Genomic DNA, 18,074 nt, shown 5'->3' on the forward strand with positions numbered 1-18,074 from the left:
CACCTGTATGCCCCCAACATCTTCTACCCAGACACCCTCCCAACAAGGAACTCACATTCAAAAAAAGAAAGACCACCAGGTATCCGCTCTTGCTTAAAAATAAAGTCCAACTGTTTCTTCCAGAAAGCAACTTCAGAACTGTCCAAGCCCTCGAACTCTTGCAAACGGATCGCAATGACACCCCCCCCCCCACTGCACGAGCATCGAGACTCCACACTGGCGCCCCGTAGAGGCATCCTACATTCCCCGGCTTGTGCCATCCAGGGGCCGATGAAACATGATCACGTCACTCCCACCCTGATGGACTCCACCGGCTCCACCTGCCGGCTCACGCCATCTTTAAAACCAGCTGCATCATTTACAAAACCTTTATGGCCATCACCCACAGGGCTGGACTGGGCATTTCTCCGGTGGACCGCCAAGTTGGGGGCCGGTTTTGGGCCCCTGGGGGGACGTTTTAGTTACCGGGGGTTAGCAATATCGACCCCTGTAACAAAATCGGCTGTAACCGGCTCTCGCAAACAGCTCGGCTGCACCTCCCCTCACCCCTGGGGGGGGGGCCGGCTGAGCAATTTGCCAGGGCCGGGTTTAGTTCCCAGTCCGGCCCTGATCACCCACACTGCTCTCGAAAACAAGTTCCCCGTCTCTGGTGCTTCCCGGCACACCCACAGCTAGGACACCATCAGACTGCCGACTACGAAGTGCAAAAAAAACCCAACAAGATAGCAGACCCTTCCCATCTATGCACCGAGGATCTGGTACAACATCCTGTATCCATCAGGACCGCTCCAACGCTGCTCCAATTTAGAACAATGTAGAACACTACATGACAGTGACTCAACCGTCCACAACCAGCTTCATCTCTATTATAAGTTGACTTTATGCTTCTCTTTGATCATGGACAGCGCTCTGCGGCCTTTCGGCTAGGTTCCTGCCATAAACATACCACATGCATGAACATACATAAAACATGCGTGTATAAACACCTACATAGGCAGGTACTGGACCTGGGAGAGGTAAGCAGGGCTTCTTAGGGGCACTGGTCCAATTTAAATAGTTTTGTGAATTTTTTATGGATTAGTCCATTTTTTAGACAATGTGTGTCTTCCAAGGACTGGAAGGGTTGGATTGGGGCTGAGTTATCCAGTCACATGTAAGTCACGCCCCTTGACTAAAGTCTTTAATGATCATAGGCCAGTTGGGAAAACTCGAAATTCAAGGCATCTCTGCTCTTGTAGTTAGACGACTTTAGTTTAGAGGTGCTTCGAGGCACTACAACGAAAATAAAAAGTAAATAAAAAGTATGTATGTTCCTTGTATATATTTTCTCAAAATCATCATGAGAGGGGCCCAAAGAAAGTTGCTCCATTTTTAACTCATTATATAGCATTATATATGTCTATTATTACAACACCTAACTATAACGACAATTTAATACTCTGTTTTTCAGTGAATATATATATTCACCACTGGGTAGTTCTAGTTAGGTCTGCGTTTCCATAGGAAATGGATTTTGTTGTTTGCTAATAACTTTGGCAGCGTTAGATAAATCTTCACAAAACCGGCCCAAAAGTATTTTCCACCAAGGCTTCTTTCTGGAAAGTTTTGGGGTGATCCGTCAAGTGGGTGCTGAGAAAAACGACGGGAGGGGGGGGGGGGTTGTGAAATGCTACAGTCCTACTAAAGTGTACAACTCACTCAAATCCTCCTTCTAGTAAAGTCTTTCTTTCTTCCCAGAGCAGGTGTGGTGCTTAGAGGCCACTGATGGAGAATGGCTGCCTGGCAGGAATACAACCAGAATGTCACACTGTGCACAGTTCCCCGTCCCTTCTCCACGGCCAGTCACATTTGATGCGCTTTGGTGTGCTGACATCAGGCAGACCTGGAGATCTATGTGGCCTGCATGGCGGTACGTCACTGGTCACTTATGCATTTTCACAGATGAAGACACCGGTGGTTTCATCAGCTCGTACAATCGCAGCACTAAAATCATCCACCTCTGTCTACGTCAGAGGATCCGCCAGCAACCGGTCAATTCTTGATTACTTTTGCTTCCTTAAGTAAAGCCCTCAGGGATCCTCATTGGACCACCAGGCACAGGAACCCCGTGTACCGGCTCAACACATCACATCGCAACCCAATCGGGCTTATGTGTTTCTCAAGCGCTGGTAAAGTCCTGGTTGCGTTGGCTGCAGACCTGATTCAAATCTTAGTGGATCGACAACCATTGGGTGAATATTTTCTTCAAAAACGGAACAATTTCTCAGACAGTGTTTATGGACCAGCAGGAGCTCCCGGAGAAGCATCCAAGGTGGACTTCTTCAACTGCGAGAGGGATGGGCTTTCTTTGAGATCTAAAGGGAGTCAGCCTTCTTTACTGAATGGTTAATAATCTTCCAATCATCAAGAGTTTCCATACTGAGGAAGGAACTAATTGTAGGCTTGCAAGATTTTGAAAAGCTCAGCAATTGACAGCTGCCCAGATGGGTGAGGGTGCTCCATGGAGGCACAGAGATTCAGGTCCCTCTCATCTTTTGTACCGAAGCGTAGGGTAAGTCCATAGCCCGTTTGCGAGATGAAGGCACGGTCCTCTGGTCAGCAAGGTCTAGTACCTTAAAGAATAAGTTAGCTGCTCAATTTGTGAGTTTCTGATGCCAGGAGAGTAGATTGGCTGGTGAAGTGATTTATCAAAATAAAACATATATATTTTTTATAGTTTGTTCTGTCTTGGGGCAGTTGTTTTAAGCCATTTTCTTTCCGTTATTTTAACTTTCTGTTTTGAACATCCAGGGACTGTTCAGAATCCCTGACATGTCTACAAACAGCAAACAAAGTGGCATTCATCCTCAACGGTATGTGATTTTGAAAGTGTATGCTATCACCTTATCTTTTTAATCTTGACTCTTCAGCTTCTGTGGACCTGCTTGTACTGCCCATGTTTGTAATAAAAAAATCCCAAAAAAGAGTTAAAAAAAAAATGAGTAGTGCCTTATTTGTGTGGGGAGCAAATATGTCTGTTGTTCTTCTTTGTGGCTGAGAGTCATACCTTCTCTAAATAACATATGTACATCTTCGGATTCTGCTGTATGGAGGCTTGCTGCAAGATTAATCTTCAAAACCCAATTTTTTTATCAGGCAGAAGGCTTTCGGACATCAGCTCATAATGTGTGCTTGGTAGGTCCAGCACAAAGGCAGTCACGGCAAATGTCTTTTTACATACTTTTAAAAAAAAGTATTAGTTGGGCTTAAATCCAAAAGTACACACGCTGACAAGGACAAGCTCTGTGTTGTCATATTTTATCAAGGCGCCAATGTTTGTTCACTGCCATTTGAAGGGTGGGGAGCCTTGAACTGGAACCCTTCAATCCAGGGCATCGCCAGCCTGGAAGGAAAGAACTGCAAAAAAGATAAAACCAGAAGACAAGCCTTCCACCATCTATGCTCCCCAAATCTGGGAAAACCATCCCCATCTATGTCACAACTGCCAACTCTCCTGCAGTTCACAAAGGTGATGAAGACCCATCTTTTCAGAGAACACCAAGCAATAGGTGTCACCATCTTAGAACACGTGCTTCATCGCAAAGAAACTGAATCCTAAAGGAGCTGAAGATCGACCTCTACAGAGAACGATACAAAACCACGTGATAGGACTCACCATCCAAGAACGCGTGCTTCGTCGTAAAGAAACTGAATCCTAAAGGAGCTGAAGATCGACCTCTACAGAGAACGATACATCACCCGCCAGGACTCACTATCCAAGAACATTCTGCTTCATCGCAAAGAAACTGAATCCTAAAGGAGCTGAAGACCGATCTCTACAGAGAACGCTACAACACCACGCAATAAGACTCCCCATCTAAGAACGCGTGCTTCATTGTGAATCCTAAAAGAGCTGAAGACCCACCTCTTCAGAGAACGCTCCATCACCACGCGATAGGACTCACCATCTAAGAACAAGTGCTTCATCGTAAAGAAACAGAATCCTAAAAGAGCTGAAGACCCATCTCGTCAGAGAACGCTACATGACCCGTCAGGACTCACTATCCAAGAACATACTGCTTTGTCATAAAGAAACTGAATCCTAAAGGAGCTGTAGGGCCACCTCTTCAGAGAACGATACAACACCAAGCGATAGGACTCACCATTTAGGAAAGTGTGCTTCATTGTAAAGAACCTGAATCCTAAAAGAGCTGAAGACCCGCCTCTTCAAAGAAAACGACATCATGACGCGATAGGACTCACCATCTAAGAACGCGTGCTTCTTTGTAAAGAAACTAAATCCTAACGGAGCTGAAGATCCATTTCTTTAGAGAACCTTACAGCACTACGTGATAGGACTGACCATCGAAGAACACATGTTCCATCGTAAAGAAACAGAATCCTAAAGGAGCTGTAGACCCATCTCTTCAGAGAACACTACAACACCACCTGATAGGACTCACCAATTACGAATGCGTGCTTCGTCGTAAAGAAAGTGAATCAAAAGGAGCTGAAGACCGACCTCATCAGAGAACGCTACAAAACCACGTGCTAGGACTCACCATCTAAGAACGCGTGCCTCATCGTAAAGACACTGAATCCTAAAGGAGCTGAAGACCCGCCTCATTCAGAGAACGCTTCATCACCACGCAATAGAACTCACAATCCAAGAACACGTGCTCCATCATAAAGAAACAGAATCCTAAAGGAGCTGAAGACCTAACTCTTCAGGATATGCTACATCTTCACCCATTAGGACTCACCATCCACAAATGTCTTTTTTTACTGTAACAATCCTGATTCTTAAGTCAGGGGTTCCGCCTTTGTTCAGTGCGGATGCTCTTGAGCTATGTTCCTGCTCTACAAACACCTACACATACTTAATGTGTTTCTGAAGAGGTGATGCATGCTCAAGCGGTAAACATGCTCTGGAGGAGTAGTATTCTCCGCGTCAGAAGCCGTATCACCTACGGAGGTCCTGTTCCTCCTGCTGAAAGATGCACGCCTTGGGACCGCATGGAAGGCATGTGTGGTGGTAAAGTAGCGCACTCTCAGGATGAAAGACCTACGCACCGCAGCTACCAGCAATGCTCGCGCTGCATGCTACACACATACACAGCTTGGGAATACCCTCAGCTGCATTCAATCTAGTTGGTATTAAAAGCTCTTTTAGTGAATTTTGAAATGGAGACTTTAAGTGGAAGAACGTTTAATCAATTCATTGACAAACTGGAATGAAGAGCACTTGGTGGAGAAGTGTGGCTCACTGGTTAGAAGCAGCAGACCCTGAAGCAGAGGTCGGCCCGGGACCAGGGTTCAATTCCCGACGCGGCAGGGTCTTGGGTCAGTGTCCGCGGACTCGATAATTCTCGCCTAGGTGCCTAAGCTAACCATGAGTCCCACTCTGCAACTCTGGGCAATAGCTTGCTTAATCTCCACAACGGCCCTATCAGTGCCGGGGATGCCTGGCTTCACCTTGGGGGTGCCCAGGAGGGACCATCTCACAAGGAAAGCCAGGACAGGTTCCCCAGCGGTATACAGCGCCAGGACACTCCGAGATGGAGTAACAGTGCGCTTTACAAGTATACATTTTACATTTACTTGAGACAGAATATTAAGCAGGTTTCACTTTGACTTTCATCAGTAGAGGTTTGGTTCTTGGAGAACATAAAATCTATTTTGATGAAGTCTTTCAAATGATGGTTTTGGGGTCCTTTATTTGACTCATTATCTGCTAACGTATGTGACTGTGTTTGTGAAAGTGTCAAGGGCCGAGATTGGGGCTGGCTGTGTCAATGGATCTGTGGCAACGTTTGTGTGATTCACTGAATCTTTGTGAACATGCGTGTGCGCATCAGAGCGTGTGCATGTGAACCTGACCCTGTCTATGGAATTGTTTGCATCTAGAAATCTGTGAGCCAGTGAATGTGTGTTCATGTAAATATATAGCAACATCACAAAACAAAATGATGGAAGAAGTGTTGACATTTTTAAAATACGTACCCCCGGTTGCTCCCCATGGCACACCAGTTTAGACCCAGTCATATGCAAATCAGCCTTGACCCTGTGCCTCATGGGAACAGTCCAGCCCGAACTGCCAATCCAGGTCTTCCCTGGACCGGAAACAAGCATCCTGGGACCAGTTTTGGGCTAACAGCCCCCATCAGCCAGGCTAGTTTGAATCCAGTGGCAAGGTGAGCAAGGGACCCACGTCTGAGCATACCCTGCCAACTTAAGGCGAACAAAGTAAACACAAAGAGATGATGGACGGAGCACTGAAACATTTTAGACAGTCAACCCCCAGTCACAGATCTGGGTTGAATCCATCAACATTCTTTAGCTCACTTCCCCACCTCAGTTCAGACCCAGCTATATGCAAATCAGTCTTGACCCTGTGCCTCATGGGAATAGTCCAGCCCGAACTGCCAAGCCATGTCTACCCCCGGAAACAAGCATCTTTGGACTGATTTCAGGGTAACACCCCTCATCAGTTATCTAAAGCCAGCAAGCCATAATGAAGCAAAGTTAAAAAAAAGTTTTAACACTGTTCTTAAAATAATCTAAAAGCTAGCTTACTATAAAATATTCATATAAAAGCCTTGAAGTCATTATACTAATTGAAATTCGCAAGCACTCAGAAAGCCAGGGAGTCTAGAAAAATAAAGCAAAAAGCGGTTTGTGAGCAGCAATGGATTTACTTGTTTGTGGGTGGGGCATGTCTCTCCTTAAACCCCTCCCCATCCCTTCCTAAACCCATACTTACTCCTCCCGAAACCCCTCCCATTTAGTAGTAAGTACATCCCTTTTTCTACCCACCACCCACATTTACAATTAAGTAGTAAACTTCCTTGTGTGAGGATCTCCTGATAGAACAGATACAAGAGGTGGGGGTGGAAATTTACAGTCGTAGGTTAGTGATTAGCATTTGTAGTACTTTAGTTGTACTAAATGCAGTCTGCGAAAAGGCCCCTGAAATTAGCCGATAGAGGTGGTTTTTGCACAAGAAGAGATTCTGGTCTGGCTGACAGTGTCAACTAGAGCAGTGTGACATTCTTCCTGCTGTTGTACAGTTTCGACTGTTCTTTAGAATATTCAGTGTCCATGCGACTATGGAAACGCCCTCTATGCGGGAGCCCCGGCCAAGTTCATCAAACGACTGCAACATATTCAAAACACCTCTGTACGGATCTATGTCAGTACAACGCGATCTTTTAGATAGCGGTACTTGACATCGCAGGTTTTACAACACAAGTCGTTACAACGACTTGCGTTGGAGGGCGCGGATTTAGGAATTTTTTATTTTTATATTCCAACACCAGTCCCCGTAACAGTAGGGAAGGTGTTGGACTATAAAATTAAAACATTCCTTATCCCACAGCGCCATCCAGCGCAAGTCGTAGTAACGACTTGCGTTGTAATAGCTGCGGGGAAAAGGTCGTGCAGTGTAAACACCGCGTTGTAAACGACGTTTCCCCCTCTGTACGCCTGATCCTCGATGTACCAAGCCACAGCCACATCACCCCCCACCTGAGAAAACTGCACTGGCTGCCCGTCAACAAGAGGATTTCCTTCAAGCTCCTCATCCACGCACACAAGGCACTCCACAAGACCGGCCAAGCCTACCTCAACAGATGACTTTTCTTCGACATCCCCAACCGCCAGCTCCGCTCCGCCGACCACACCCTCGCCACCGTCCCTCACATCCGAAGAACAACCACCGGCAGCAGATCCTTCTCCCACCTCAACACCAAGACCTGGAACACCCTCCCACTCAGCCTAAGACAGACCCAAGACCTGCTGACCTTCAGGAGGATACTCAAGACCTGGCTGTTCGACCAGTAGCGGCCCCCCCTTTTCTCCCCCAGCGCCTTGAGACCCTCACGGGTATGTAGTGCGCTCTACAAATTCTTGATTGATTGACTGAGTGTCTCAGTGGATTTTCATAGCACGAACCTTGCTAGGAAGCAATAGGGAGCTGAGCAAGGGGCGGCCGCCCAGGGCTAACGAGCCAAGGGGCTCCCAGCGAGGCGGATGCAGGACAATTCCTATTTGTTGGGATTCGGTGTCTCGTGAAAAGGGGATTCTCCAGCTTCTTCCTGAACTCAAGAGGGCCGAAGGGGGGTCATTGGACATATAGGGAAGGGCATGTCAGTAGTGCACAATAGTTCACTTGGTTACTTACAGATTACGCTCTTCGACTCACTTACCCGCCTTTGATGTAATCTACAAACGTGTACTCGGATTCCACCTTGAAAGACAGGAGTGTCACCTGAGGGACCAACATTGAAATGGATTATTTGGTGATCAGATGCACAGAACTTACAGTGAGTGAGCTGGGTAGTCATATCACACATCACAAACTGAGGCACAGCTCTTTTTTTAAAAGGGAGAAAATCTAGGTGCATGCAGGTATGATGTTTGTACAGTTTCTCATTTTTAGGGATTTACAGAAATCCACAAAAACATTTTAATAACCTAGGAAAGTTATACCTTTCCATACACATATTTATTTCTGCCAAGCCTCCCAGACCTGTGGGACTCCTGGCCATGACTCTATTTGTTTTGATTTACACATATAAACACTTTTACATGTTGAAATATCCATTCCAGTACTCATCCAGAAGCTCCAGAGTGTTTGGAGCATTTCCCCAAGCCAACTAAACTTTACTCCGTCTTTGTTGTAGTAAGAGTGCAGTTCTGGTGTGAAATGGCATTGGAAATGTTTGAGAAAATCTCCAAAACGACAATTTTCTCGGTTTTACCCTAGAATCCACTGGCCATTTCTGGGAGCCTGATGCTTTTACTATCTATTCACCAGACTTACAAATGCAGAAATAACTGGCCAGCAGTTGTACTTTCCATCTGCAGGTGAAAATATTTGCATGTCCTGTGTAATATACATGGCAATGTGTGTACAGATTACGCTAATTGTATATCTATGTGTGTGCTGTCTACGGTTGGGTCTTCTGTGCAGTTGGCACAAGAAGATGGTTCAGCCTCTGTCTGTTGGTAGAGATGGTGATGGTGGTCTGTGGTGGTTGGGATGGTGTTGGAGCATGTTGTATGTAGGCACCTAGGGTATCAATGCCAGGTAGTGCATCTGGCACAAGGGTAACCCTGGGTGGCCAACTATGCTACGCTTGCGTAGTTTGTGCTACTTCGCGCTATGCGAATTGCACGTAGCACAGTACAAAAATGCATAGTGTTGCGTAGTTGGCATTTTTTGCTCGCTCGCGGTCCTCAACGTCAAGTTGGCAATCGCTAGCGTGGAAAATAAACCTCCAGGTGAGATTCTCAACAAGGGGAGGTCAAGTTTCTCATTGCGAGTGGTGGCGTATGCTTGCAATTGCTCGCGATAAGAAACTACCAGTCCGTGTTGAGAAAGCTGCCGCTCAAGTAAAAATCTACTCGAGCGGTAGAAAACGACACCTCGCACTGTGCGAGATGCCGTTTTCAATGACTGCACAGTGCGGACAAGCATCCGGCACTGTGCAATCATCGCGAACAGCGCACTACACAGTTTGCAAAGAGCTACGCGTATCTCGCGTAGTGCGAAGTGCACTTTGCGTAGCTACGTGTAGCACTACTACTCAAACTACGCCCAGGGTTACACAGTGGTGGGGCTGCGGGACGATGTTGTGGCGAGGGTGTTCATGGTGCCACATGGTGATTGGATTGCGTCTGGGAACAAAATGACAAGTTTCAGACCCATAGTGATGGTGGACTAGAAGTCTAAGGCTGGATGAAGGGCGGCCCTGGGGCCTTGTCTGTTTGATGAACCAGGGAGAGAGGTCCTCTCGGGGACCAGGAAGCCGCTTCTCAGTGCCGGCGGGGTGGGCGGAATGGCTCGTGTCGCTAATGACAGCAAAGATGCCACCAGGGGTGGCGACCAGATCACTCACCGTTCCCGAGTTGATGTATTTCTTCTTTTTCACCTTTTTCTTTGGATTTAAAACCTAAAAAGAGCAGAGAGACAGATGAAGAGACGCGTCAGCGCAGAGACCTCCATTAGACGACATCGCAGATCGCGACTCCCCATGCCAGCAACGGCTGCCGGGCAGGAGTAATATGGATTCCCACACTCTGCGCTGAGGCTGCGTATGATGGCAGCTGAAGGGGAGGGTCTGCACTAACCCCCTCCCACTCTCTGCATTGGAGAAGGGGGGCTTCTGGGAGACCACGCCCATGTCGTGGCCAAGGAATAACTCCAGTGCAACAAGCAGCATAAGCAGGGCCCCTGGAAACATGCGGCATAAGCAGGGACCCTGGAAACATGCGGCATAAGCAGGGCCCCTGGAAACATGCAGCATAAGTAGGGCCCCTGGAAACAGGCAGCATAAGCAGGGCCCCTGGAAACATGCGGCATAAGGAGGGCCCCTGGAAACATGCAGCATAAGCAGGGCCCCTGGAAACATGAGGCATAAGCAGGGCCCCTGGAAACATGAGGCATAAGCAGGGCCCCTGGAAACATGAGGCATAAGCAGGGCCCCATGAAACATTAGAAATAAGCAGGCCCCCTGGAAACATGCAGCATAAGCAGGGTCCCTGGAAATATGCGTCATAAGCAGGCCCCTGGAAACATGCAGCATAAGCAGGGTCCCTGGAAATATGCGGCATAAGCAGGCCCCTGGAAACATGCGGCATAAGCAGGCCCCTGGAAACATGCAGCATAAGCAGGGTCCCTGGAAATATGCGGCATAAGTAGGCCCCTGGAAACATGCGGCATAAGCAGGCACCTGGAAACATGCAGCATAAGCAGGGTCCCTGGAAATATTCGTCATAAGCAGGCCCCTGGAAACATGCAGCATAAGCAGGGTCCCTGGAAATATGCGGCATAAGCAGGCCCCTGGAAACATGCGGCATAAGCAGGCCCCTGGAAACATGCAGCATAAGCAGGGTCCCTGGAAATATGCGGCATAAGCAGGCCCCTGGAAACATGCGGCATAAGCAGGCACCTGGAAACATGCAGCATAAGCAGGGTCCCTGGAAATATGCGTCATAAGCAGGCCCCTGGAAACATGCAGCATAAGCAGGGTCCCTGGAAATATGCAGCATAAGCAGGGCCCCTGGAAACATGCAGCATAAGCAGGCCCTGGAAACATGAGGCATAAGCAGGGCCCCATGAAACATGAGGCATAAGCAGGGCCCCTGGAAACATGCGGCATAAGCAGGCACCTGGAAACATGCGGCATAAGCAGGGCCCTTGGAAACATGAGGCATAAGCAGGGCCCCTGGAAACATGAGGCATAAGCAGGGCCCCTGAAAACATGCGGCATAAGCAGGACCCCTGGAAACATGCGGCATAAGCAGGGGCGATGGAAACATATGGCATAAGCAGGGGCGATGGAAACACGCGGCATAAGCAGGGCCGATTTAAACACATGGCATAAGCAGGGCCCCTGGAAATATGCAGCATAAGCAGGGTCCCTGAAAACATTGGGCATAAGCAGGGCCTCATAAAAGTTTAGGCATAAGCAGGGCCCCTGGAAATATTCAAAAGACACACAATTGATGGACGGAATGCAGAACAAATCAAATCATTCACCCCCAGTCAACAGATCTTGGTTAAATCCGTCATTCTTTTGCTCACCATGCCACCCCAGTTTAGACCTGGCCATATGCAAATCAGCCTTGCCCTGTGCCTCATGGGAACAGTCCAGCCCGAACTGCCAAGCCATGCCTTCCCTGGACCGTAAACAAGCATTCACTCTGGTTTTGCTTTGTTCGCCCTAAGTTGGCAGGGTATGCTCAGACGTGAGTCCCTTGCTCACTTTGCCACTGGATTCAAGCAAGCCGGGCTGAAGACGGCTGTAATGCCAGAAACTGGTCCTCGGAAGCTTGTTTCCGGTCCAGGGAAGGCATGGCTTGGCAGTTCGGGCTGGACTGTTCCCATGAGGCACAGGGTCAGACTGATTTGCATATGGCCGTGTCTGAACTGGGGTGGCGTGGTGAGCAAAATAACGATGGATTAAACCCAGATCAGTTGACTGGGGGTGAGTGCTTGCAATGTTGAACACTCCGTCCATCATCCCCCTTGGTGTTGCCTGGAAATATGCGGCATAAGCAGATTCCCTGGAAACCTCTGGCAGCGGATGACCAACTTATGCAGCAGAGATGACTAAACCATGGGGCATTCTGTGGGATGCAGAGGTCTCTGTCATGTAACGCACATTGATGCATAAGGGATCACATGCAGATTACGACATTTCCTCAAGAAAGAAAATGATACACATTTAGGAGATCCTAAAAAAATTTATTCCTCAAAAAATAATGATTTTATCTTTCATAAAGCGCAGGAACATCACAGTATTGACACTGTCCCTCCTAGTCCCTAAAGTAAAATAGTTTATGCTTATCTATTGGTTTGAAGGCCTGCCTAGCTACCCGCCTACCTATCTGTCTGTCTGTCTGTCTGTCTGCCTGTCTAGCTACCCGCCTACCTATCTGGCTGTCTGTCTGTCTGCCTGTCTAGCTACCTGCCTATCTATCTGGCTACCTGTCTGCCTGCCTAGGTACCCACCTATCTATCTGGCTGTCTGTCTGCCTGTCTAGCTACCTGCCTATCTATCTGGCTGCCTGTCTGCCTGCCTAGCTACCCTTATATCTATCTGGCTGCCTATCTGCCTGCCTATCTGGCTGGCTGTCTGTCTGCCTGTCTAGCTACCCGCCTACCTATCTGGCTGGCTGTCTGTCTGCCTGTCTAGCTACCAGCCTATTTATCTGGGTGCATGTCTGCTTGTCTAGCTACCTGCCTATCTATCTGGCTGCCTGTCTGCCTGTCTGCCTGTCTGCCTGCCAAGCTTCCGGGCTATCTATCTGGCTGCCTGTCTGCCTGCCAAGCTTCCGGGCTATCTATCTGGCTGCATGTCTGCCTGCCTGTCTGCCTGCCTAGCTTCCGGGCTATCTATCTGGCTGTCTGTCTGCCTGTCTAGCTACCCGCCTACCTATCTGGCTGGCTGTCTGTCTGCCTGTCTAGCTACCAGCCTATTTATCTGGGTGCATGTCTGCTTGTCTAGCTACCTGCCTATCTATCTGGGTGCATGTCTGCCTGCCTAGCTACCCACCTATCTATCTGGCTGCCTGTCTGCCTATCTGCCTGCCAAGCTTCCGGGCTATCTATCTGGCTACCTGTCTGCGTGCCTAGCTACCCTTCTATCTATCTGGCTGCATGTCTGCCTGCCTAGCTACCCTTATATCTATCTGGCTGCCTGCCTGTCTGACTACCTAGCTTCCGGGCTATCTATCTGGCTGCATGTCTGCCTGCCTGTCTGCCTGCCTAGCTTCTGGGCTATCTATCTGGATGGCTGTCTGCCTGCTTAGCTACCCTTCTAGCTATCTGGCTGACTGTCTGCCTGCCTAGCTACCCATCTATCTATCTGGCTGTCTGTCTGTCTGCCTAGCTTTCAGGATATCTATCTGGCTGCCTGTCTGCCTGCCTAGCTTCTGGGCTATCTATCTGGATGGTTGTCTGCTTGCTTAGCTTACAGGCTATCTATCTGGCTGCCTGGCTATCTATCTGGCTACGGGACAATGGTTGTGCTTGTGAGGTCACAGACTAGGGGGAATGGCTATGCCTGTGAGGTCACAGGCTAATGAGCAATGGCTTTGCTTATGAGGTCACAGGCTAGGAGGGGATGACTATGCCTGTGAGGTCACAGGCTAAGGAGCAATGGCTGTGCTTGTGAGGTCACAGGCTAAGGAGCAACAGCTATTCTTGTGAGGTCACAGGCTAGGGGGAAATGGTTGTGCTTGTGAGGTCACAGGCTAGGGGACACTGCCTGTGCTTGTGAGGTCCCAGGCTAGGGGGATGGCTTTGCCTGTGAGGTCACAGACTAAGGAGCAATGGTTGTGCTTGTGAGGTCACAGGCTAGGGGGAATGGCTATGCCTGTGAGGTCACAGGCTAATGAGCAATGGGTGTGCTTGTGAGGTCACAGGCTAGGAGGGGATGGCTATGCCTGTGAGGTCACAGGCTAAGGAGCAATGGCTGTGCTTGTGAGGTCACAGGCTAAGGAGCAATGGCTGTGCTTGTGAGGTCACAGGCTAAGGAGCAATGGCTGTGCTTGTGAGGTCGCAGGCTGGAGGACAATGCCTGTGCTTGTGAGGTCACAGGCTATGGAGAAACGGCTGTGCTTGTGAGGTCACAGGCTAAGGAGTAACAGCTATTCTTGTGAGGTCACAGGCAAGGGGGAAATGGTTGTGCTTGTGAGGTCACAGGCTAGGGGACAATGCCTGTGCTTGTGAGGTCCCAGGCTAGGGGGATGGCTTTGCCTGTGAGGTCACAGACTAAGGAGAATGGTTGTGCTTGTGAGGTCACAGGCTAGGGGGTGATGGCTGTGCTTGTGAGGTCACAGGCTAGGGGGTGATGGCTGTGATTGTGAGGTCACAGGCTAATGAGCAACTGCTGTGCTTGTCCCACAGTCAGCGGGAAGGGCACTTCCTCCTGTGACACATGTTCCTTGTGAAGATGAGAATAGAGGGCTCTGAAGGATGAAGGCAGCAGAGGGCCCTGCTGATGCCTCAGATGCTGAGATCAGATGTGGCTCTGCAACACAAAAACATTAACACTTTGTTCCTCTTCCTGACCACGATCCTTTTATTGTGAGGGTGAGTCCAGTACAGAGATCTGTGCCAGGCCTTTAAATTGACAAAGAGCTGTGGTCTCTCTGCTTGTCACTGAGACATAGCTGACCTCTCACCCGGAAGTCTTCATTGTCTGTTTCCCCTGAGACAAACACTCAGCTGCATAGCCGGTGACAGTCTGAGGCTAGCTAGTTTTACTCTCTTGTAACCCTAGGCAAAGCACTATGCTACGCTCGCGTAGTTTGCGAAGTTTGCGCTACTTCACACTACGCTAATTGCATGTAGCAAAGCGTAACGTAGCGGTCATTTTTTGCTTGCTCTCGGTCCTCAGCGTCAAGTTGGCGACCGCGAGCGAGCAAAATGACATCCCGGCAAGACTTTTTCCTCGTTCCCGATCAACAACATCAAGTTGACGATCGCGAGCGTGGAAAATAAACCTCCTGGCGAGATTCTCAATGCGGGGAGGTCAGGTTTCTCATTGCGAGTGGTCGCATATGCTCGCGACCGCTTGCGATGAGAAACTACCAGTCCGCGTTGAAAAAGCTGCTGCTCGAGTAGAAATCTACTCAAGCAGCAGAAAACGACCGCTTGCACTGTGCAAGATGCGATTTGCACTGATTGCATAGTGCGGACAAGCATCCGGCACTGTGCAATCATTGGGAACAGCATTTTGCACAGTGCACTATGCAGTTTGCGTATCTACACGTAGTGTGCGTAGTGTGAAGTGCACTTCGCATAGCTACGCGTAGCGATACTACGCAAACTACGCCCAGGGTTACTCTCTTGTTTTCTGCTGCTTATGGCTTATATACCAGCCCCATGTCCTCTCTGGTGACCCCCTCCTTGGTATGTGTCCAGGGTCCTATGGGTCACCCTGCCCTGGTGCCCACTCACTCTGCCCCAACCCTCCAGTCTATTCATTGGATTTGCATGAGGGAGTGGCTCTTTGCAAATGAGGGAATCTCTTTGCCTCTGCGCCAGTGCCGTATTACAGACGCGGGAGCATAAGGAAAGAAGCGGTCAGGAGGCGCACTGACAGTGAGACACAGAGGAGACGCGCCCCCTGATGGCAGCCCTCTGGAATAGGGAAAGCGGTCCTAGGGGCCCCCAGACATCCCCTTGCAGGCGGATGCAGTCACTCACTGCACCCGCCTGCGAGGGGATCTCTCACCTCTCTTAAAAGCGATGGCGGGTCGCACAGAGCGGCTGCTTCAAAGCTGCTCCACCAATTTTTACTTGAATACGCTGCTCCCAGCGTAGCGTGAGTTTGCAGCTGCCCTACAGGTAGCGCATCCAATGTATTAGGGTGCACTTTCCCTGTTTTGTCAGCGAAAAACAAGAGAGTAAACCTAGCTAGCTACAGAGTGACACCGGCCATGCATCTGAGTGTCTGTCTCATGGTGCACATGTTTTAAGGTGCGCAGTGGCGCAAACAGGGAAAGTGTGCCCTATCCATAACGCGCCCCTTGGTGTTCGAGCTCTTCCCACCGTTGTTGCGGGTGACTGTTGTACGTTGGGCCCTCCTGGGGGCCACCAGCGTTTCCTTGCCACCCTCACCCCGCCACAGGGATGCACAGTTTACCCCTCTTAGATGATTGCCAACACCTGCGAGCACTACCCTTTCCTAGCCTGTGGGCGTGGTTCCCTCATTTCACTGCCACTGGTCCCCGGGTAAAGACTTCAGTATCACACCACCCTGATGCGGCCGACGGAAGACTCCCACGGAAGAGCATCAAGTGTCCTTTCCTTCCCCTTCATGGGATCTTCATTGACAATCATAAGCACTGAATAGAATAGCAAGCCCGTCCCTCTGACGTAGCCCAGGAGGAAAAACCACCAGGATGACATATCTACAGTCAAGAGGCTAAGAGAACAAGTTAAGTAAGGCGGCCGTACCACTTTGACAGCAGCCCTGGAATCTGAATAAAGACAGTGATATATTCTAAAGGTGTGTACAGATCTCCAGGTAGCTGCTTTGCAGCCGTCCAGTGTAGGAATATTACTTATAAGCACAAGATAATTCCACACTCTGACCATGAGGTCCTTTATTTTCCACCTCGCGGGATTGGCTGGGACTGTGTGTGTTCGGCTTAACTTTGTTAGTGCAGTGGAGTTCCAAGGAGGACTGAAGTAACGTGAAATAATGTAATGTAACATACCATAACATACCATAACATCAGTGCATGGCTACATAGGATGCCTGTCCCTATCGCAATACCATTATGACTAAGGAACACAATACCAAGGAAGGTGGAGTCCGCGGTTCCTGATGGGCCCTGGTACTTGGAGACAGAGAGAGAGTAGTTCTGAAAGTCACTTGAAGTAGTAGGGGGGTCATGTGCTCACCTCATACACACTGAACTGGCTCTGTCCACGCGACAGCTCCCGGTAGCTCGTGGTGAACTCACCAATGAAGTCATGACTGCGGAGAAAGAGATGGGTCAGAGGAGGATGTAGTGTGGTACCACCACAGTCCACAGCAACCAATGCAGAGGGTAGCACCGCACTCTATAGCAACCAATGGCAGACTCTGACACAGTAAAGCCACTCTCCAGAGCAACCAATGGGTGACACTGACACAGCATCTCCACATTCCACAGCAACCAATGGCAGACAATAGCACCACACACTATAGGAACCAATGGCAGACACTGACACAGTAACGCCACTCTCCATAGCAACCAACGGCAGACACTGACACAGTAACGCCACTCTCCATAGCAACCAACGGCACACACTGACACAGTAACGCCGCTCTCCATAGCAACCAACGGCAGACACTGACACAGTAACAGTAACACCACACTCCATAGTATCCATTGGCCGATGGTGACACAGTAACACCACAGACCATAGCAACCAATGGCAGACAGTGACACAGTAACACCAGTCTCCATAGCACTAACGGAGGGCAGTGACACAGCAACTATACACTCCACAGCAACCAATGGCAGAAACGCAGAACAAGTTTACTTTATTCAAGTAGAACATCCATGTCTCTTAAGTGCTACACATTACAATACAAGTAAGTGGGGACTGTAACAGAGAACTGCAGCATAGCGCATAGTGGGGTGGGATTTGCTTGTGAGCTGCATTCCGCACAGTAGTGCATTGCTAAGCTGCGGAGAGCAGGCGGCTCCCTGGTGAGGCTGCTGCCTGCTTCTCTGATGCAAGCATGCTTTGTTTGGAAGGTATCTTGGTCCACGTGGGCCTCTGAGAACACTCAAGGATTTGCTGCCACCTGTGCGGTGTAAACCAGTGTTTGCAGGTGACAAAGGTTGGGTCTGGCTGTTGTCATCAGAGCTCGTGATGCACCTCTAGTACGTCACAACTTGTGAATTACACACAAAATCTTTCTGCGTGTGTGAATGAAGCGTAATGAACCAGTGTTGCATCAGAGTTGCGTGTGTGCACAACACACCAGCAGCTCATACTGTGCATGGTAACTATGTAACAATTGTGTTGTACTAAATGCAAACAGCAGGATACATTCCTTCCCTCATGTGTCTGTTAC

At 49.2% G+C, this 18,074-nt stretch overlaps 1 protein-coding gene across 1 annotated transcript in view; it reads right to left on the reverse strand.

The window, feature by feature from the left end:
• CPNE9 (copine family member 9) overlaps nucleotides 1-18,074 on the reverse strand; it is a 482,542-nt gene that overhangs the window by 74,292 nt on the left and 390,176 nt on the right. Inside the window, exons 6-8 of the mRNA XM_078659325.1 lie at nucleotides 16,907-16,982; nucleotides 9,882-9,935; nucleotides 8,187-8,248 (exon numbers count right to left, since the gene is read on the reverse strand). Of these exons, the coding sequence (XP_078515451.1) occupies nucleotides 8,187-8,248; nucleotides 9,882-9,935; nucleotides 16,907-16,982 (192 nt within the window). The remainder of the gene's footprint in view (nucleotides 1-8,186; nucleotides 8,249-9,881; nucleotides 9,936-16,906; nucleotides 16,983-18,074) is intronic.

Source organism: Lissotriton helveticus, chromosome 9, assembly GCF_964261635.1.
Source record: "Lissotriton helveticus chromosome 9, aLisHel1.1, whole genome shotgun sequence".
In the NCBI taxonomy this organism is placed as follows: Eukaryota; Metazoa; Chordata; class Amphibia; order Caudata; family Salamandridae; genus Lissotriton; species Lissotriton helveticus.